The 23,145-nt window shown below is 41.0% G+C and overlaps 1 protein-coding gene across 3 annotated transcripts in view; it reads right to left on the reverse strand.

The window, feature by feature from the left end:
• tcf4 (transcription factor 4) overlaps nt 1–23,145 on the reverse strand; it is a 226,498-nt gene that overhangs the window by 90,568 nt on the left and 112,785 nt on the right. For all 3 annotated transcript variants that reach the window (XM_030743169.1, XM_030743166.1, XM_030743170.1), the window contains 2 exons: nt 13,180–13,306; nt 11,375–11,424 (listed from right to left, as the gene is read on the reverse strand). In XM_030743169.1, the coding sequence (XP_030599029.1) occupies nt 11,375–11,424; nt 13,180–13,306 (177 nt within the window). The remainder of the gene's footprint in view (nt 1–11,374; nt 11,425–13,179; nt 13,307–23,145) is intronic.

Below are 23,145 nucleotides of genomic sequence, written 5' to 3' on the forward strand. Positions count from 1 at the left end.
TGGCAGTGGCTTTGGCACATCAGTTTATTTGATTTATTTATGTCACCAGCTCTGTCAGCTAACAGGATAAGCAGCCATTAGTCAGGGTTCTAGCCAGAAAAATTTCAGAGGCAGGCGCCATCGAACCGAATGGCCGCTTGCTAGTGCTAATGGCTAACTGTGACAATAGAAGAAGAGGCTTTTTCCTGGAAAGCCTTCCAAACAAGTCAAATGTGTTCAGTCTTTCTCTGATTGAACTGTCAGGAACTTTAATATTTAACATGCTAACTGAGGCCTGTAGAGTCTGAGATCTTAAAGAGATAATGAATAACAGGCCCCACCTCCAGTCTTTTAGCAACTAGGGTCTCCAAGGCTGTGTATCTAAATGAGTCAAAACTCAATTGAAGCTGTTAGTGTTATATTTCCTTTAAATATTTATCATTAAAATGAGTTTAAATGTGGAATTTTAAACAGAACTGATCTGTGTAAGCTACATTTGTGTAGGCTGTGTGTATACTGTGTGCGCTATTTACGTGGAAGGTTTAGTTTTATGTCAAACAAAGTCCCTTTTAGGACAAGAGGCTCTGCACAAACAACACATGCATCCATGTACACAAACACTCATACACAGCATCTCACACACACACACACACACAAGCACACAAATGGATGCTTTGTAATTCAATTAGTCAGCTTCCCATCTGACACAAAATGGCGGCTGGGGTGCAGCAGTGTGGGACATTTTGGGGCTGAGAGCCAAGCAAATAGCTTATAGACGCACACGCACAAAGAACACACATCCACTCAGACATTTTTCTTGACATTTCGTTGTAACTGTGTCATTTGTTTAACATGTAAGTTGCAGTAAAGCAGTTGTAAAAAGGCAGACAAACAGACGCGTATTTTAAAGGCATTTCTGTAGCTTTTTTCAAGTGGAATGAGTCACTGAAGCATCCGCAAAACATAACTGCACACACAGCTGTCTGTCTGTCAGTGTGCGTGTGTGTGCGTGTGTGTGTGTGTGTTTAGCCATGAGGTCATCCCTGGCTTAAACGGCTCTCTGGATTTCTTCAGTATAAACAGTGAAGCTGTAGCTGCAGGACAACGGCGGCATTCACACCTAAACTCCAGTTCCTGCTTTATGTCCACCAAGTCCATTACTGGTTTCAATCAGAGCTGTGTTTAAATCCCCCACCATGTGTCTGAAGCCACTTTCACCCCTGTGGGTTTTAACACTTACCTGCAAAGCTGTCACGTTTATTTAATCAAATAAGCAGGAATGCAACTGAGAGGCCGGGGTTTGTATTAATCATGCAGCTACAGCAACTCGTAACAATGTTATTAAAAAAAAAGACGGGACATTTTATGGATTTCTATACATGTCAAAGCTGCATGTGAGCGCTCTCTCTGTCACCCCTCCCTCTGTGCAGCTTCCTTCTCGTTTCATCCTCTGCCAAGGCCGGGTACAACGCCGCTAATTTGAGCAGCATGCTAACAGAGAAACGCACACACAGACACTTCATTTTCAGCACCACTTCACACACGAGGAGGTGAGGTCACTGCGTGCTTTTTTTTTTTGTGTGTGTTTTTTATACCAACAAGTGTAAACGGTTTGACAAAAAGACGAGAGAGTGAACACAAGAATTTCCCCTTTTTTTAAAATAATAAAAAAATATTCCTGTAGGCTTCTTACATCCAGCTGTCAGCTAATTTTGAATTAAAAAATTATTTTAAACATTATTTATTTTTATATTATTAATATATTATCTGTTTTCAGTGTTCCAAAATATTAGAACAAATTTAGTTCTCTAATTACTTTGTAAATATTAATCATGAACCTACTGTGTAATCAGATAAACTACCAATTCTGATACTTAAATGCATCCCACAGTAGAGTCTGTTTTTTTAGTGCTCTCGGTTCCAGTGAAGGAAAACCTTCAGACTGCAGGACAGAAATGTTTTCTCCTCAATACAAAGGCAGCACTACACCCCACTGGAACCAGCTGGAACACCCAGAGTGAGCCTTATCTCCTAACATCAGTGCAGGACCTCACTGACGCTTCTGAGGCCGAACGGGAGCAAGACCCTGCAAATTAAACCTGAGAGATGGTTACGGCAGGACAGGGTACGGTGTCAATTTTAATTTTTTATTTATTATTTAATGGACCACTCTTTCCAAGCCCAAACGTGTGTATATGAAACCACACAGCTGATGATACAGGAAACACACAGTACCGTAGTTCAGTGGTAGGCAGCCTCTCTGTTGTGCCTGGGGCTGTCTGAAGGGGGCAGTATGGCTCACAAAAATGTTTCCCTGTACCCCCCCCACTCCCCTACAACCACCACCACCACTACCGCCCTCCACCCCCCCCTCATCCCTCCTCCACCCGCGGCCCACCGGGGACCGCCGGCTCTCCTACTGTGCCTTCTGCAAGACCTGGCTTAATTTAATTAACGCTGTCGACTTTAAACAAAACCACATCTGAGCCGGGGGGGTGGGTGCCAGAGATGGGAGCAGATCGCCCCGGTCAGATCACCGAAGAGGACTTAATCTTCTCAGGGTCTGAAAATGTTTACCCTACAAGGAGTTTTTGTTTGTTTGTTTTTTTAAAAAAACGAGCCGTAGAAAATGTTGACACCCCGGGACTCCTTCTTTAAAAGCCTAAAATCAAAGGAAGTGGAGGCCTGTCTTTAAAGGCTGGTGCTGGTAGGAAAGCTGAAGATGAGACTCTGGATCCTTTAAATTAGAAATTAAAATACTGAATGATGAGCTTCAGGTAAAAATGTGATTTTGTGGCTGTTTGGCATTCTTAAAAGTCAAATCTTAGTATAAATACTCTGCTTTAGCTGCCATTTAAAGTTGGGGACAAACGATTTACAGAAAGGAAAGAACATAAATGCTGAACTTTTGAGTGCTGCAAAATTTGTCAAGGGGTTAAAAGTAATCATGTATAAACTTTTGCCACTAGAAATAATCTAATTATTGATACATTTTAGTGTAAATATTAAATAAATGATTGTGAATACACCGTAATGGGCAGAATGCAACAATTAGAGAAAAGATAGTTACTGTTGCCTTTAAAATATCAAATTATTAACATGCAATTTAAACAAGGTGCAATTTTTAGTTTTTAGAAAACAATTTATAATATTGTAACAGAGTGCATGCATGAATTCATCTTTTAAAATAATTTATTGTGCTTTGCTGCATTTATTGTCTTAATTGTCATAATTCCAAAAGTATAAATAAGCAGATTTCAGTTTATTTTAAAATAATATTCACATCTAAACCCTGCATATGAGAACGCATACAGGATGAATCTGCAAAACATGGCTGCTCCTACAGTGGTGCTGTAACTCTGTGTGTGTGTGTGTGTGTGTGTGTGTGTGTGTGTGTGTGTGTGTGTGTGTGTGTGTGTGTGTGTGTGTGTGTGTGTTATGATTACACCTCAAAAAAAAAAAAAAAGCAACAAATGGACTAAATATGAAGCTTGAACAAACACAATTCATTTTCATTCGCTTTAACGGCTTCATCTTCACAGTTTCATTAGAGTCAGTTTTGGAGATAATCTTTATAACTATGAGTGTGTTTTATTATTTATTCAGTCAACATTAGCAAAGCTCTAAGGATGAGCCGGAGACTTTATCAGCCTGAACGACAAATTAACAAAAACAATGATATCTAAAAAAAAAAAAACAGAGAGCGCTGTCATACTCCTAACACCAAACAAAGAAAAACAGCAGCGAGACGGCACTCTGCAACCTGCTAATGTTAGCAACTGATGCCTAATTTCCTTTTGATTACAAAGACGTCCCACGCTCTCCTCTCAAGTGACGTTTAATTGTTTCTCAAAGTAAATCATCAACTCAGCAAACAAAATTTGACAAACAACAATAACAAACTTGTGGCGCAGGGAGACAAAAAAAAAAAAATTAATTAAAACAAAGAGGCCCATCGCCCGCAGTGGATGGGAAGCAGAGATGAGAGAAAACAGACAAGACTTTTTGCTTAAATGAAGTGCAATCACACGCTGGAGCATATGGGAGGGCAGCAACGCAACAACAGGAAAAACACGCTGAAATATTCTTTTATTCAAATTAAATAATGTATAGTTGAACCACAGGGTGACACAGAGACCATAAGGTCTGATAATTTGATAAAAGAAAAAAAAAAAGGTAAAGGAGGCTATGAAATATCACTGAAAACAAGCTGAAAGGTGCTAAAGTTACACTAAATATGGACAAAGTATTACAGAAAACAGGCTCATCATCGTACCACAAAATACCAAAAACATGCAATTTGAGACTCAAACTTCATCAGATCGAGTGTGCTAAGGAGGGAACATGGAAGTGTTGTAAATTCAAAAATGGATTCAGATGCAAAAAAAATAAAAAATCAAAGTATGGCCTAGAAATTTGCTGCTTCTGCCCCTAGTGGCCACAGATAGCTGTAACACAACTAAACTGACGCAGTACAAACACAGTAAGGTCACGAGAAAACACTTAAATTCAACTAAATATTTAAACTCAACTATCTTTCTCATTCTAACATCTCGTCACTCCATATAAACTTTTTTTTCACCCTTAAGAGCCATAAAACAGCTAGGACTCAAACCCAAATGAGCCAAGTTAATTAAAGCTAGATAATTAAAGGTAGCTTTCACCTATATGGACGAAAGATGAGAACGAAACACATTTCCTTGATGGTTCAAACGCTGTATGGACCAGCAAGTTCTAAACAGAGCACAGTCTATGTATTGTTTATGAGTAGGTATGTATTAATTATTAATAACCAGCACAAAGTGTGCTTGAACTAATAGACAGAGTTTGGCTAAGAGTCTTCACCCAAATTTTCTCAGCTTAGTTTTTTCTTTCTGCCTGCTTAGAGAAAAGCGTGTCTCGAGGTGATGAGGACCTCGATAGGTGAGGACGTTTTGTGTAGTCTCCACTTTTTCCAAGACTTGTTTGAGGGTTAACACTCCAGTCTAGGGTTGAAGGTTAAAACCATTATTTAGGATGTGATTTTCTCACATCTGGCCTAATTCGGTAATGTGTACATTAAAATGTTATACATTGATGTAATCGTTGCTACTGTCTAAAGCTAAATGATTCCTTGATATTAAGTCCTCACTTGGCACAAAAATGTGGACACAAAACAAATACAGTCCTTCAGCATTTAGACAAATGAAGTAAGCACTTCGGTCTTAGTGAAGTCAACCTAGTTGCTCAGTAAAGAAAACACAAATTTGGACTTTATTATCATAAAGGCTTTAATTTTGGGTGATAGACACTTGTTTCCTGTGCTGAAGTCACAGCACGGGGGCAACTGTTCACTGCCAGCACAGAGCAGGGGGAATAATTCAAGCCTCCAACAACTCTCTCAATGTATTAGATATATATTATCTAATGTTGTTTAAATATAGACATGAAAACAAATGCGAACAAAAAAAGTGACTATTCTTTACGAGACCAAAGGGAGTGAATCTGTCAACGTGAGACTCGGGATGTTTGGATGGAGAAATGTTTCCACGCTGTTTACTCAAAGCTCACAAAGAGAACTTTTGTTTTTTGGCCTTTCTGTGTCTCCATAGAATTCCACACACATACCAAACACACACACACACACACACACACACACACACACACACACACACACACACACCAACATTACAGGCATTCCTCTGTGAAGTCGTGTTTGTAGTCAGAGCAGGTGCAGGCCGGGCAAAGAGAGAGTGTGTGTGTGTGTGTGTGTGTGTGTTATTTCATGTCTGTGGTCTTTGACATAAAGCGTCATCATTTAGACAAGCAGAAAATTGAGCGTTGTGGATTTATTTTTCTCCCTTATAAAAATATGTATTTAAGACCCAGAAGTTGTAGTTTTTTCTGTCACACAGTGATACAGCTCCACCACAGGCTGGGAGCCCTGGAGGTGTTTTTTTATTGTGGTTATATATACACTGAACAACTATATATATATATATATATATATATATATATATATATATATATATATATATACATATACACACACATGCTCCAATAGTAGTTACTAAAGACATATTTTACATTGATAATAATGAGCTGCTGACCTTTGACCTTTCAATATTTTATAAAAACATACATGTTAAAAACATACATACTAACTACAAGTAATAAATTAACATTTTTGTATATGTTCAAAAAATGTACAGGATACATTTTATATTTAAACAGTAACATTTAATCATATAATCTTAATTTATTGTAAATAAATTCAACATCCGTAGTAATTGTTGAATTACAAAATGAATTTTGAATCATTGTGTGTGTGATTAAGAATATTTTTTAAAATGATACTACAGTTAATATTTTAAGACTTTTGTGGAAGGCGTTAGGCTAAAACACAATCAGAAAGTAAAGCAGTTTAACCCGTGAAACCGAACATCCTCACACCGTACACTGAATTACATAAGTGGTAAAAACAGACTCATCTGTAGTAATGAACACAGGATATAATCAATGCTTCAGAAGAAATCAATTATTTAGAATATTAAAGTATTTTATCACCTCAGCGTTGTCCTTTAACGTTTAAACGTTCGCTCCTTTAAACCAAACGATTTTAATAAGTTTAACTTACACAAGAGCATCCTGCAGAATCAACACACACAGTTGCAGTAGATGACAAAAAAAATTACCCACATTTTTTTTGAAAAGGAAAAATAAAAACCAAGAACCCGAGTGACAAAAAAAAAAATGATAAAGAAATCCTTCTCAAATCATTTCAGAGTTCAATTTACTGCATTAACGAGACGACGACAAGCAGCTCTGCTGGCTGCTGGAGGCAGGAATGAAAGACGCCTCAGCCTCCTCGCCGTTGCTGTTGGCAGCAGTGTTGGAGGCCGGACCATTCGGAGGAAGGAAAAAAAAAGAAAAAGAAGAAGAGGAGCAGGAAGGATTTCTGAACAGACACCCGAATGCTGAGCTCTAAAAATCAAATGGGAAAACTTGCAGGAAAATTCTTTGATCCGAGGTTAAAAATAAGCAGCTGACGGGCTTTATAGGTTCAATCCCCGCAGCAAGGCACCAACTATGAATTGCATATGGAATGTTTTGTAAGAAACAAGAAAGAGTCTGGTAGGAAAAAAAGAAATCTGCATCCCCTGCTGGATTCATGTAAAAAAAAACACATACTGTATTATTTACTTAAGAAAAACAACAACTGCACACAAAGCAGCTGTTCATTCTGGTGGTTTTAGCCAGGCAGTACAGGGCAGTACCAGGTTACCACATGTACACATGGTACCACATGCTACCATGTGTACACTCAGGATCAAAATGAATATAGATACACAGAGCAGAGGAGAGCGTCTATGCTGCAGGGACACAAGAACTATGCTAAAGTTTCATGTATTTTATGGGGATTAATGTAATGATGTAGTTTTATATTTGCCACAGCAGAACAGTTAGCTGTTAGCTGCAGCTGAGGCCTGTGTTTTGTTTTAGCTTATACTTATTAACATCTTGATGAATGTGCACAATAAAAAGTCATGCTGTATTAGCCACTAGCTGTTCCTGGTTGTTTGCACTCTAATGCCGTTCAGGCTACAATCGCTGGACACGCAGGACGACAAAGACCGGACGATGTTGCTGTTTTCAGTGTCTGTTCTGGAACGTTGTGTCTGCTTCGTAAAGTGTGCGTTTTAGTGTTTTTCTCAAAGTTTAAATCTCTTCTTCCTTCACTAAAACGTCTAAAGTACATCTCAAACCCAAACAGGAGTGATTATGAAAATGAACACCTGTCAGCGATGCTTTTTCAGAATAAAAGCCAGAGATTCAGACGAGGCCGGGCGCTGGAGCCGACTCACGGCACGACAGAGCCGCGTGCGATTCAAAGACACCTAAAATAAAAAGTGAACACGCTTAAACCCCACAAAGCTCTCGGTTCACTTTCTGCTCTCCCGCACACCCAATGCTTGTGCCAAAAAAAGCCGGTGGAAAGTGCCTCGGAATTTATTTTCCAGCAGGGGAACCAACCTCTCCATTTCACAGGCACTAGGTCCTCTCCTTGTTCATTTTCTCTTGATGTGAACGGGAGGAGAAGGCAGGATTAGTCACATCACAGAGGTGGAAACAGACAGAGACGCAGCAGAGAGAGGAGACAGCTCAGAGCACCACAGGCATGAAGGCGAAGAGATCCAAAACCCGGATCACCTGGCTGTTGACACAAGACTTTTACAGCTGGACGACGTAGTCTGACATGAGTGGTGTTTTTATCCACTGCATGAGTCACAGGAAGGTCCGAGACTGAAACTTCTGAGCTAACTGGCTAATAAACCATCAGCTGCAAGCTACCTAGCAGTGGGAGTTCACACATAGAGTTGTCTTGTTAGATGTAAGGTCCTCTGAGTTCATGATGCACTTAATAAAGGCTGTTACATAAACAACACAAACGGACACGAACAAATCTAATCGAGTTGTGATGACTGATTGTGCAAAGCTTTGAATGTAGATTTGAGCGCAGCTTCCAAAGTGCCTCAAACCTGCCTTCTTTTTAAAGGCCAGCAGTAAGAAAACACTTTCCCTGTAACTTTATGAGCTACATTTCTTATTTAAAAACATGCTAAATACAACATGAAGCGCATTTTTAGAAACTACAGTGTCCATCAGAGCCGGAAATTAAAATGAACTTAGGCTAATGACTAAATGAGCCCGTGGCGTCGCTCGGTTTCAAAGTCGCGGCGTCTGGTTTTAAGGTGGAAATACGGCAAAAGCCCCTCAGTCTGAGGCTTCACGAGGGGACGTCACCAACAAACCGCTGACGTCTCGGTGGCTACGTCCATCATTCATATACAGTCTATGGTCAGGTGGTGTCTGTAGAAATTTTAATCTTTAGTTTTAGATTTGGTAACATTTGGTAAATGAGCTTAATTAAAATGCCCCAGGATTTATTCAGGATCTCAACAAACATCCACATTTTTCAGGGCATGTCTCACACCATACAAACTGAGATTGGTGCTCTCGCAGAATATTCCACAACCAGAAATTGCAGTATTTACCCATCAGACCTATAGTGTGTTTTCTAGTAGATTTCCACAGGCTACATATTCACTCAGAGCTTTTATTTGAAAAAAATAAGAAGCAGAATCCCTAAAAGTCTGTGCGGGCCCTTAAGTGTCACAGATTGTGCGACTGGCATAAACAGCCAAATTTACCGGGGTTTGCGGGGATGTGCCGTCACTAAAAACGTGTGCTCACTCAAAGATTGAAAATTTGATGTCTCGATGTGAGATCTGTCCAATCCCTGTTTTGTCTAGTCTTGTGGTAAAGCTGTGACAAGATATGAAAGAAGACGATGGCTGCTCCCAGTGTTCTTCACTGTCTTTACCACAATATCTATAGCACTTGTTTAAGATTAGGAAGCTCCAGCGAGTATTCACTTCAAATCAACATCGTTCACTCGAGCGTGGCGTGCAGGACTCAGTCCCCAATCTGTGTCTGTAAACTACACACAGAAAAGCTTTTCACCCTGCAAGCAACTTTTCTTGAAGAAGGAGAAGAACAAGAGGAAGCAGCACTGAACAAACAAGGTCAAAGTTGAAACAGATGGAGCGGTTTAAAGTTTTCACTGTTGCAGGGTTTGGTGTCTTTAGTTCTGCTATAGAAGAACAATGGCTCCCACTATAACAATGTTTTACACCCTAAATATTACTGTGATATCAAGATGAAAAAAAATTCTGTTGCTGAGTTGAAGAAATGTAAAAGTAGCAGAAAATTACAAAAAAACAAAAACTTTTTGAACTTGTGATGAATCTTAATGGTAAATTCATATTCAGCTCTTTGCCGTCACTTCTTCCTCCCTGCTCCCCCCCCCCCCCCCCCCCCCCCTTTTCCCATCTCCTCTCCCTCCCCTCCCTCTCCCGGACGGTGCAAGCTGATGTAGACACAGAGAGGCGGAGGAGAGAGGGCAGGAAGCGGGGACAAAGCGGGCCAAGGCCACAGAAAGGCGGACTCCCGCCGAGCCAAAGAGCCATCCGACATGCCGTACATTCAGCCGTCGTTAACTGGCCATTAATGAGGTCACAATCAAGGAAAAATCCTCTCCACGTGTTTAACACCTCATAGTAAAGATAGAAATAAATCTAATGAGCACCAGAGCTCTGACAGAGCTTTGAAATGTTGGTTTAAACTGCTGAATTTATAGAATAGAAAATTACTGATGTTAGATTGAAGATAAAAATGCATAACAGGCAAACAAAGAAAAGACAAAGTAATAAAGAACATATTATTCTTTATAGGAACACACAGTGAAACAGCTGCTTCGTCTCCTGTCCCTGCATCAGGCCTCAGAACAGCAGCTGGGGTCAAGCTGGCTTTGGAGGAACCAGAAATCACTGAAAACTGATCAGTTTTTTTTTTACTGTTTGATCATATTTACTGTTGAAGAACAGACTCTCAAATATCTACGGCAGCACAGCAGTCGTACCAATCAAAAAGCAGCAAATCCTTGGAAAGTTCAGAGTGGTAAATTCCATCATCAGGGAACTGACTGAGGATCTGTTTTTCCCCAAATGGATGAATGCTCCTGCTTGTTGTTCTTCACACTAACTAATCAATATTTTGGAGAAACTGGTACAAAGTTAAAAAACAGCTTATTTGTTTTCCAAACTCTGCGTCCAGCTTCCATTTCTAAATGCAGGCAAGCAGAGTCTTTGTTTCCTTTGTCAGATTATTTATTCATAAATGAAACTCTTCTGCTTTTGATTTCTAAAAAGAAAAAAAAACAAACAAAACAAAAACAAAACACAGGAACGCGCGACAAAAAGCCGACAGCTGTTTGTGTCCAGCTCGGCTCTGACGGCGTCTTCCTTTCCACAAACTTCCAAAGCCAGCTGATGTGCTGGTTTTTCTTTTTCCAGCAAGTTTGGAGTTTCTTTTAGGACTTCTGCCCCTTTCAAACCTGCTGAAAAACTCCATCCGGCAGCTCTTTGGATCGAAACGCCACAAACGGATCCATTTATTCTTAACAAAGGGGAACAAAGCAAGTCCAGAAACAGGCTCCTTAGACAGACTGTTCTTACATGTTCATGAAAATTTCAGGCATCATCTCCTGTTGTTTTTTTTTTAAAGCTACCCGACATCAAATTGCTTAAAATAACTATTTATGAATAGAAATTTAACAAAAAAACAGGAACCGACAACAAAAAAAGCCAACAGCTGTTTGTGTCCAGCTCGGCTCCAACGCCATCATCTCATCATCATCATCATCACAGATTCACAAAGCCAGGCGACGCTTATTTTACCCTTTACTGACACAAAACCAGCTCGCTGATTACAAGCAGCAGGAGCGGCCTCAAAGCAACAACAGCTCGGAAATCGTATTTGAGACGGCACAAAAAAAGAGCACGTTATCACTTACCGAGGACGGCAAGCCGGGAGGGACCTTCCGCACTTTTTTTGTCTGAATTTCTGAAAGAGGAAAAAAAACAAAGCAATAAAACAATAGATGAGGGTTTACCAGACAAAGTGGCTTTTATTTGTATTTTAAAATAAGCTTTTTTTTTTTTTTAATTTGAATTTAATCGATGAGCCAAAGAGGAACAAGCGAGGCCGATATGTTTACAAAGGAAGCTTTCAGTGCAAACAAGGAAAACACAATAAGATGCAGAAAACACAAAGACAGGACACACACAAAAAAACAGGGTCAAATTTTTCCCCCTCTTTGCTTTTATAAAATCAGGGGAGTGCAGCTTTTGACATGTTTATATTATTTTTCAGGGTTTCTCTCAAGGGGAGCGACGAAGCGGTCTATTAACCTGGAAGGTGAGACTTTGATGGAAAAATTAAAGAGCATCTTCTTTGGAAATTGGTCTGGAGGTGTGTGTGTGTGTGTGTGTGTGTGTGTGTGTGTGTGTGTGTGTGTGTGTGTGTGTGTGTGTGTGTGTGTGTGTGTCCTCTCAAGGCTAACGCTACCAAGGCTACACCACAGCCACTATTGTCCTGCTTTTAAAAGGCTTCCCAGCATTTTTCTGCTCTTAAACACCTCTTTGAAAATGCACACACACACACACACACACACACACACTGTCTAAAGTGTCCAGGTTAAAACAGTTCACTCACATCGCTGCAGGTGTGAATGAAGGCAGGTGATTAGTGATATCCTGCCTTCTTTTTTAGTCTAATAATGAGCTCGAAGAATTAAAACGTTCAGGCCTTAAAACCTCTGAGAGCAAACGTCCAAAATTTAAGGTCACAGTTTATTTTATCGTTAAATTTCAGAATGTTACCTTTTTATGGTTTTAAGATAATTTTACAGCCAAGGAAAACATCATTATTGAGACTCTTCTTATGCAAAACCATCAACAAATGGCTACAAAGTACAACATCCAACGTTTCAGCTACACAGTGCAACTGCACATCAGGTTATTGCTACCAGTAAAATGTCACGAAGTTTAAAAATACCATAATTTAGGATTTTTATTTGCTGTGGGAGCCAAAAATCTCCAACAACAGTCCATCCACCACAGTAGCACCATGAAACCTTAGTCATGCTCATTTTTAGCCTCTTTGGACAGATGGCTGTCCCAACACAATGTAACACAACCTTAACCTTACAACACACCTAAATGATGAGTCACTAAATGAGTGTAAAAATGTACCCAGCTGACTTTTGTATGACATAGCAAAAACACAAAGAAATATTTGTGTTTGTATATTTAGCAACTTAATCTGCTTCTTAATCTCATATATAAAATATTCATTGGTCATCAATAAAAGCAGCAAAGGATTCTGGTTTCTGATTGGCTGACAGGTTTCCACTGAAACACACCTCAGATGGAGCTCTGCTCTGCATTATGGACACTTTTAAACTGCAGGTAACCACAACAAAAGCAGTGATAGTTGAGCTTCTATTAGCAGGAAACAGCAGTGACACTGGCTTACTGTGGGTTAAAGAGCCTGCACGCTGCAGGACCCTGATGCACTACAGGATCATGTGAAGATGAAGAGGTATTTGTGCTGTAGGATACTGTACTGGACTACACTAACTTTAGCTAGCTAATAAACTGGCCCTGAGCCTCTAACTGCTTAGTTTAACATGTTTAATAGTTTCCTTCTTCATGCTCTTCAGCTCTTCTTTTCATTGTTGTGATTAAAAAAAGGAGCTACTGTGATGATGTGAATGTCTATAAGAAATATATTGTGTGTCTGTGTGCGGCCTCTCACCCATGGCGTCCATATGCAGCGCTCTCCTCCGCGGGTTGGAGCCGTAGTGCTGGTAGTACTGACCGGCAGGCTTAGTGGGCGACGCCGCGCCGGGACTCCCCAAGCCCAACTCGCCACCCAGTATGGACTGGTCGAGAGACACCGAGACACACCGAGACACACAGAGACGAGAATACAGAGAGAGAGAGAGAGAGAGTTAATCTAACTCATCATCAAGAAGAATCATGTGACCTTGTGGACCCGTGAATAGAGATGAAAATAATGGTTATGAAGGCTCTAATACAGGAAAAAGTACCAGAGACAAAAAATAGATACAAATCTTCACAAATGTATTTGATGTAACTTGATTTTCTTCTTTTAAGTTAATCAAAATGAAGTTTACAGTCAGTCTACTGGGGATGATTTTTAGCTGCAAATTAATATAAAATAATGCAAAGTCAGTCTTCTACCATCATCCTTTGAAAAAGTCAGCGAAAAATGTTTGAGAAAATCAGAAAAATGGCAACTGAATTTCAGGATGTTTGAACGCTTCCAAACTTCAACGTCTTGACAAAAATACTACAAATTATTGGAAATATTCAAAGTAAGTTTGGAATTTTTTTTTTTTTGGTGTTTAGTGGAACAACAAAACAGAACATGGGAGGTATCCAGCAGAACAAAACATTAGGTATCCAGTACTGGCCACTGAAATGTGGAGGTCGCCTGGAATGAAAGCCACAAATCTCCCCAAACTCACTGAAATGTTGGAATTTCTCTGTAACCTTGCAATCGCCTGAGAAGCCATTTGGAGCAAGAAGGGGGGGGGGGGGGGAAATCATCTCAAAGGCATTAATATAGATAATTCACAGTATTTTGGAGTTATTTGTAAAAAAACAAACAAACAAACAAAAAACAACGTTAGTGGATCTGAATGTGTGTATCAAAAATACTGTTTGCAGAAATACCTGAAACATCACAGAACAGAATCAGAATATATCGGCTTGTTAAACTCTCGGTTATTTATTTAAAAAAAACAACAATGTGAAGCTGCTAAGATACAAACAACTGTAATGTCAAAAGGAGCAACCTTCTGCTCTGTAGACCCACAAATTATGGAACACAAACATCAACTTATCCTCATCTTCAGGCTAAAAACCTCCAGAGCAAACGTCACAGCAATAACAGGCTTGGAGTCTCTGAGGAAACGCATTTCCAATGCAGCAGTCAAAATGACTCTGGGTTCCAGCACAGCGACCTCACCTCATTCAGGGTTAAAGATCACAACCCTGAAGGCTAACATGATGAAACAGCTGGACTGTTTGAGAACACTGAAGCTCAAATAAGAGAACAGAGTTCATGCCACATTGAAATGAGAGCACTCCTGTTCACTGATTCATTCAATGCTGAAATCAAATGCAGAAGATGTGCATGTAATACTGCTACATCATAAAAAAAAGCGCCCAAAGAAAACAAAGCGGCACCTTCAGTTTGGCTTTGACGGATTTTGTGTTCATCCCATGAAAATTTCAATCCCCCCACAATTAGGATCATTTTAAGTCCTCTATGTGGCAAAGTTTCCAGTCATTATCCTCAATGACTGCTGAAATACAACCAAAACATCAGTTCCTGTTTATGAATCTGTGTATCACTACAAAAAAGTCAATATTAGGATAATTAGTAGGATGTAAGTTAAGAAGAAAGTAATAGTATGCATGGTATAATATAGATATATGGAAGTTCATTTATGCCAATATTAAGAAACAATAATTTAAGGTAAAAAAAGGAAAAATAAAAATCCAGCTGTAATGTTAACACTTTAAAATACACAAAATATAAATAATACCTCGAGTAACAAGTAAATATGCTAAATGCATAGTTTTCTACAATCACATGACCGATGCTAAAAGTTCAGCTGCAGAAAGACAAATAAACGTCCATCTTTGGATTCTCAAGACGCCTCCTGGAGACAAAGCCTACCTGAGACACCTCAAACCGAGCTGATTAAGACAAAGGCCACGGCGGTTAGTGGTGGTATTTACCTCCATGAGTGCAGCCCCATGCTGCCCAGCCTGGAGACGCTCCCCTAACTTCTCCTCTCAGTCTAACTTCTCCTTCTCCTCCTGTCCTCTCTCTAAAGCTGCGACTCTGTTTACGGCTCAAACTTAGCAAACCGCTCACACATTGTCCCGCTAATTAAGTTCAATGATTTCGGCAGCAACAAGTGGCATCTGGGCCGATCCGGAGAGGAGAGAGCTCGGGAATAAAAGGCAGAGAGGAGGATGGAGGAGAGGGTCATTTTTCTTTCTCTTTCTTTTACTTTTTGAAAGTGGGACAAAAAGTAAATGAGGAGGAAGGAGGTGAAAAAAGAACCTGCCTCCCCTCCTCCTCCTCCTTTAAATGGACTCCACCGTTAAAGTGTAGAGACACCCCCCCCCCAGCTTTCTCGTTAAGTAATTAGTGTGCAGTGTATTTAAAGTAGAGGGTGGAGGAGTGTGTTTAGAGTTGGAGGGGGGGTGGTGTTTTTCGGCCCTATTCTGAATTCTGATCAGCGAGTCCGGCGGCTGAAAACAAGAGTTAGCTTGGCACTGCTGGGCCAAGGAAGGCTTTTCTCATGCTAAGCAGGGCCTAAGTAGGCCAATTACAGGGCCAGCCTCGGTCTTGGAGCCATTCTCCAGCTTAAAACAAAAGGGCCCTTGTCTTAAATAAAGTCAGTCACACACACAGAGAGGCAGAGGGAGTCAGACACAAAGGCACACAGTCACACACCATTTCAGTCATCCAGTGTGTTTCTGTGTGTGTGTGTGTGTGTGTGTGTGTGTGCGTGTCGTCGGGGGGTAAAAGGAGGTTCCCACTAAAACAAAAAGGGTCTCATTGATTGTGGTCGCTTTTCTTTCTTTTCTTTCTTTCTCTCCTCGTATTCGAGCATCGAGCCAGGCCGGCCGGTCGCCCCGGCAACTAGACAAGCGGGAGGAGAGAGTAAACGCGCGTTTGTCTCGCCGTCCGCGTCTCGTCACCGTTTATCTGCTCGCAGCGGATTCAGAGGCCAAGGTGTGGTCCAGCACTCTGGTGTGAAGTGACTTGTGTGAGAACATGAGAAAAAGTTGCAATATTGTGACCTTTGACCCCTTGGTGAAGGTGAAATTTCAATGGAAAACATTTCTGCCTCAGAAAAAAGAAGCACCAGCGATTTTAGCATTTAAATTTTATTCATCTCATTTTTTATAAAGCTGGTCTGTCTCACATTACAGAGTAACGTCTTTACTTTAATGATACAACAAGTTTATATTGTGTCTGCTGCTGATTTTTTACTCTAAGAATTTTAACCTGTTTCACGTCTTGCATTTTTGCACATATATGATGATGTTTGTTCACATAAACCCACTTCAGAGTGTCGGGGTTATTTTCTGTGGATTCCCGCTGAATCTCAGAACTCCTCACAATGGGAAAATACTCAGAAAGTGTGTTTTTTAATCCTATTATAATAGGATTCACGTGGACAGAATAAAGTTACAAAAGTAAGCGGACAAACACAGATCTATTCAAACGTACAGGGTAACCGAGTCTGTGACTTTGGTTCACTGAGCAGATATAAACATCTGTGACCGTCCCGGGATAAACCAAACCCAACATACGAGCATTATTTTAAGAAATGAGACCTTAACAGACCCAAGGTGATTCGGCCTAATTTCCAATGAACAACCATGACATGTCCCTTAATATGAAGCAGCCACAGTTAAAGAGAGGTAATACCTCCCTCTGTTTCTGCACTTTGGCCTAAAAATATCAGAATTCAGCCAATTCAATGTGCATTCACGTGCTCCTCCAGTAGCTCTTTGGTCAGAGCGTATAAACCTCATGTTGATAGTTGTTTCAGATTTTAAAAAATGCTTTCAGTGATTACTACAACGGCACTACTAATATAAAGCTTTTCAAGCTCATCTAGGTGACCCTATATGGACAGTAACTAGTAATAAAATTTCACCATCAGTAGAAGATTTTCTTTCTTCTGCCATTTTTTGTAAAAAACAAACAAAACCTTCCCTTTTTTAAGAACATTCAGGTGAATTTAGCCAGTCTGTCTGACAATGACACAAAGTAGCAGGATGGGCTAAACGCTGTGCAGTGATGATGCGTGCTGATGTTTGGTAGGTATAATATTTACCATTTTAATTTAGTGCTGTTGGATGCTAATAGTTGGATCAGAGATTAGGAGGCATGTACTCGGAAAGCAAACTGAAACTAATTAAAACTGAAAGGACAAATCGGAGAATTATGAAAACCACGAGATCATAGCTTCTGGAAAATGGGAATATTTTGACCGCATGTCATTGCAGTCCATCCAACAACAGCTGATATACTTCAGCCTGGATTAAAGTGATGCATGTACTGATGTTAATGCTCGAGCTAAAAACTGCAAGATTTCCCCTTTTTGAAACCTGAATGAAACACTCGTAAAATTACAGTGTACCAATAGGCACACCGATGAGCAATTCGTTGGACCAATCAGCTCACTTGACATTTGTGCGGCGCTTGCGTGGGCTCCTCTGTGACCTACAGTTACCCACGGCTCCCCGCTCACCTACAGGGATTTATCTTCATAGCGTTATCATCCCAGCTGTACCCTCCTGATATAATCGTCAGGTTCACTCCTCCCCGCTCATTCTGCTGCTTCTGTTTTACTTTCTACATTATCATGTTTTCTCTCTGTCATTATCTTTCTCTATTTGTGTGTGTGTGTGTGTGTGTGTGTGTGTGTGTGTGTGTGTGTGTGTGTGTGTGTGTGTGTGTGTGTGTGTGTGTGTGTGTGTGTCTACAACACACACGCAGGGCTCTGTTTCTCGCAGAGCTGACTGGGCTCCGGTACCCAGCTGCTCGCAGAGACGATATTAACTAAGATAGATTACCAGAGAGAGAGGGAGAAAGGGAGAGGAAGATGCATAGACACGGGCGGAAAGAGAGAAACAGGGCTGAAATGCAGAAGAGGAAAGCGAGCGACAAAAGGAAATGGAAAGAGAGGACATGATGGGAGAAGAAGATGAATAAAAGAAGGCAAAGAGCGAGGGAGGAACAAAAACAGGGAACAAAGTAGCTGGCATGATGGATGGCCGACTTGCTTCAACAAGCTCGACGTTTCTCATAAATACAAGTGCTTCCTATCTCTCTCCTCAATCGCTCCCTCTCCCACTCGACCACTCCGTCCTCGTGCGACTGAAAAAGCAAACGCTCACATGTCATCAATTTCCACCATCGCAACCATGAGAGACAGACAGAGAGAGAGAGAGAGGAGCGAGGGAGGCAGGAAGAAGTCATTAATTACCAGGAAGTGCTGGCGAGGCAGCGGCGCACCTGTACGCCAGCTTCGCTCCAGCTGACACACACATGTGTATACACAAAGACAGACATGCACACACACTCCTGAGGGAGAGGGGCCCTCAGGCTGCTACCACAGACAGTAAAACCAGCAGAGACAAGTGGAATCAAACCGGACGCTCACGTGTGAGAGCGCAGCTACCGGCAGCTCGTAGTTTGAGCCGTTAAACGACTCAAATAATAAAGAAACGGCGCCCGTCACAAACCGCACATCCCGGATTACAAGCAGCACGTGCTCCGGAGCGGGAGAACGTTCGGAACATTTACTGCTTTATGGGAATTTTTGATTGATCTTATGTGGACTTTAAGTGGCATATGCTGCATATTAATTAACTCGATGGTGACATTATATAGTTTATATTACTTTTTGATTTACTGCTAGCATTTATTAATCAATAAATCAAACTTCAAACTTTACGGTGTCATCAACACGGACGGATTAACCCACACAGGAGAAAACTAGCATAGCACATGAAGCTGTGCACACAGAGCAAATATTTACAGGATTTTCACTCCTCCGGATATCTTCTGCATATTTCTCATGCTCACATAGGGCAGGTATGTTCCCTTTAAAAACTGTACTTTGTATTTATAACATTAAAATTAGTTTGACGATCTGAAACATTCAAGTGTGGGAAATATGCAAATGATTAGCAGCAGCTCTTTGGGAAGTTATTTCAGGTTCCAATGAAATAAACAAGTAGTCTTTCTTCAAGCGTACCCAATCACAGAGCGCAGCCATTATTACGGACATTTCATCTCCAGGCCAAGGCTCGCCGTCCCAAACGCAGGTCCTGATTTACGAACTCAGAAAGTTAAATCGTCTTCAGATGATAAGCAGTGGTTTTGAGATTGCATTTCACCAGATGTGTTCCCGCTTTTACTCTCCACATGAACTGTTCATTAGAATGCAGCCAAAGCTTGTTATGATGTGATTCATCAATAGAAATCAAACCTAAACTGGAAAGATTCTGGTACCATCAATCTTTTTTTTTTACAGATTCTGCACAGTCATCTGCACATATCTGCACACCGAGACTAAAGTTTACCCAGCAAAGCTAAAAGTGGATCTGTTACCCTGGAATGGCTTTTACCAGCTGTTCCTTTCTTTTTCCATCCATCCATCCATCCATCCATCCATCCATCCATCCCAGGATTGCATCTAGGCTGGAACAGGTTGCCAATCTATCACAGGGCTAGCACAGAGAGACAAACCTGTGGCCAATTTAGAGTCACCAATGAACCTCATTTGCATGTCTTTGGACGGTGGGAGGAAGCCAGAGTACCCGGAGAGAACCCACGGAGAAACAGGGAAAACATATAAAGTCCACAGAGAAAGGCCCAGCTGGCCGGTGGGTCGCTGTGAGGCAATGGTGGTAACCACCACACCACCATGCTGCCCTTTTCTTTTTTTTCCTTCTTCTTCTGCAATTGAAGAGACAATGTTCAAATGTAACCAGTTGTTGTTTGGTGTTTGGTTCTTCTGTAACTGTGGTCAACAGTATCAGTTGCACCACTGCACTATGAAGGGCACTTTTTGTAGCACTGCAGCAGAGTGAGTTCAACTAAGTATTCCTAAAGTAATCAACTCATTGCTAAACCAGGATCCTGGTCCCTCACAAGGTCTACTTCAAAATGGGCCACGGCCCCAAGGGTGGCTGAGAATGACCGAGCTGAGGTCCTGTGGGACTTCCAGGTACAGATGGACAAACTGGTGATGGCTAACCAACCGGACATTGTAGCGGTGGACAAGCAGAGGAAGAAGGCTGTAGTGGTAGATGTAGCAACACCAAGTGATGGCAACATTAAGAAGAAGCTCTAGAAATACCAAAGGTTCAGAGAAGAGCTACAGAGGATGAGGAAGGTGAAGGTGATAGCGGTTCCTGTGGTAATTGAAACATTCAGTTAGTACACACACATATCATATATATATATAATACACAAACAGTATAATATGCAGTGAGCTTTAAAAGAAATACATTAATTAAAACTTTGATTGACAGGAGGAAGAAAAAAGACAGTAAAAGAAGCAGACTCCAAAACATTTCTGCATGATTTTCTTCTTTCTTTGTGAGCTTAAAACAACATTATCAGTGAATGTCTTCAATGATGTGTTAATTTTTTATGTGATGAATTGTTTCATGCCATCTGCTGGATATGATAGAAAGAAATGGCTTTTTTAAAGGACAAAAAGTATAAATGTTATTTTTGTTCTTTATGTCAGTGGTTGACTGCTTCAGGCTGACAGCTGAGAGGGAGTGTTGGTGTATCCTGCAGCTCTACATCTCTCTTCAAAGAGCTGCAAAGTGAAGTGGCTGCTGGTTGTGGAAGAAGTGTTTTTCCTCATTCTGGTTTCCCATTTCAAGCTTTTCTTTAAATGATATCCTTAATGTGGCTGAACACAGAGGTAATGGTGCGATGATATGCTACAGCCGTGTACAATTTTAGTTTTATATGCCATACTGGCATAGTGGACAGGCCTAAAGAGCGCTGGATGTTGCTCTCAAAGACATCACGCACTCTGAGGAACCGGCAGGTTAAAGACCGTTCGGTGCTGCTGGTAATGAGGATAAACGTTCTGGGCTGCGTGGGTCAATCAGAGAATACAGTGGAGCAAGTTAGAAGTCAGTCTTAGATTAGGTTTATATTAGAGTGAAAAATGAGGCAGCAGTGAGTAAAAATGTAGCCAGAAAAACAATATAACTGCTCGGAGTCTCTCAGGCATAGAGACCAGTCGGCGACCCCATTGGCAATGTGCACTCTCCAACCGGCTGGCGAGTGGTTGCTGGAGGTTGCTCCCTGTCACTGGGTGAAACTGGTTGCAAAGAGGGTGCTGCACCAAAAACCTCCATGTGATTGGTTGTTAGCACATTGCTGCAGTCAGCTGGAGTTTGCATTAAAGATACCAACTTTTCCACAAATCAACTCCTTGCTGAGCGGCAGTGAAACTTGAAAGTGCGACACAAAAAGGAAAGATTCACCTTCAAAGTAAAAGCTGTGCTTTACCACTGCACTCGGCAGCTGGTCAGGAATACACATTTTTCCCTAGAGACCAGTGCTGACCAGCATGTTGCTGACCAGTTGCAAGCCCAGTGTGACTATGGCCTTAAGTCTACATATGCTAGTAAGCACGTGGTTAACTGGTATTCAGGTTATGACTGAGTCCTTGGACAAGTTTCTCTTCTGTCTGTAATTTTTCATATATGAAGAAACCCATTGTTTGGAATAACAACTTCAAGGATTTATATACGATACAACTGAACTTTTAAGGTGCATCAGGGTCGGATTTACCGGTTCAGTCCCTTTGAGTGAAATGCTACCTCTGCTAGGATCAGACGTTTAACCTTCTTTGTTGCACAATTAATGCAACACAGGCCACGAGGATGGAAATTAATTACAAGTTTGAAAAGCCAACTGCATCCAAGAAGCAGAACGAGCGGGACTGCCATGACAACACAAGTACACAGCGAAACATCCAATAATATAAAGGCAGAAGAGTGTGTCATTTAAAATGATGCTGGACCAAGAAAAACCTGAGGGACCGATAACACACACACACACACACACACACTTCTGCAGTAGTGCTGGAAGCAGCGAGGGATCCACTCGCAAATGACAATTTCCTCCATCTTCTAACTGCTCCAAACAGCCAATAGCACACACTTTCACTCAAACACACACACACACACACACACACACACACACACACACACACACACACACACGTGAAGCAGTTCAAAGCATTTCTCCTTAATTAGCGTTCAACGCTTGGCTTGACAAATAAATAGTGATCATTTAAGAACACTTAGAGAGGAATCAGACAGCACATTACACCTCACAATATCTGGCAGCTTCCTGAATGCAATTACGGGGGGATGGGGGGGGGGAGTTAAGGATGAAGGAGAGAGAGGGAAGGAAAGAGGTAAGAGACAGCTTACAGTGAGAAAGCAGAGAAAGGAATCTCAAAGGAAGGATTTTACAAGAAAGTAGGAGAGTTAAAAGGAGAGGACAGAGAGAGTGAGAGAAGGAAAGTTTGGTATGAGAGGAAAAATTACAGAAGGCAGGAGGTTACAGAGGAAGAAAAGAACGAGAAATGACAGAAGAACTGAGGGGAAAGGAAGGAAGAAGGCTCAAAGTTGATGACAAGTGACAAACAAGTAGGGAAGAGAGCAAACAGGATAAAGGAAAAGGAAGAAAGGAAAAGGAAGGATGCCAAGGAAGGAATGATGGAGGACACAATAAGAAAGGCAGGAGTGACAAAGGTAAGATAGATGGGACAAGGAAGAAGGAAGAAAGGGATGGAAAAAAATGCATAAGCAAGGAGGAAAGAAAAAGGTGGATGAGGAAGAAATAAGAGTAGGAAAGGAAAAGTCACAAGGAAAAAGAGAACATGACAAAGAGCAGAAATCCAGGAAGAAAGACGAGGAGGGGAAAAGGGGAAGACAGAGAAAGACAGAATAAAGAGAAGAGGAATGGAAGAGATTAAAGCAAGAAAAATGTGAAGAAAGGAAAAAAAAATTAGAGGAGGAGAATGGAAGGAGGGGATCATGGAGGAAGAAAGAGGAGGAGACTGGAAAAGGATAAATGATGGATGGAGAGACAGGTTTATATTTAGAG

This window comes from Archocentrus centrarchus, chromosome 12 (assembly GCF_007364275.1).
Source record: "Archocentrus centrarchus isolate MPI-CPG fArcCen1 chromosome 12, fArcCen1, whole genome shotgun sequence".
Lineage (NCBI taxonomy): Eukaryota > Metazoa > Chordata > Actinopteri > Cichliformes > Cichlidae > Archocentrus > Archocentrus centrarchus.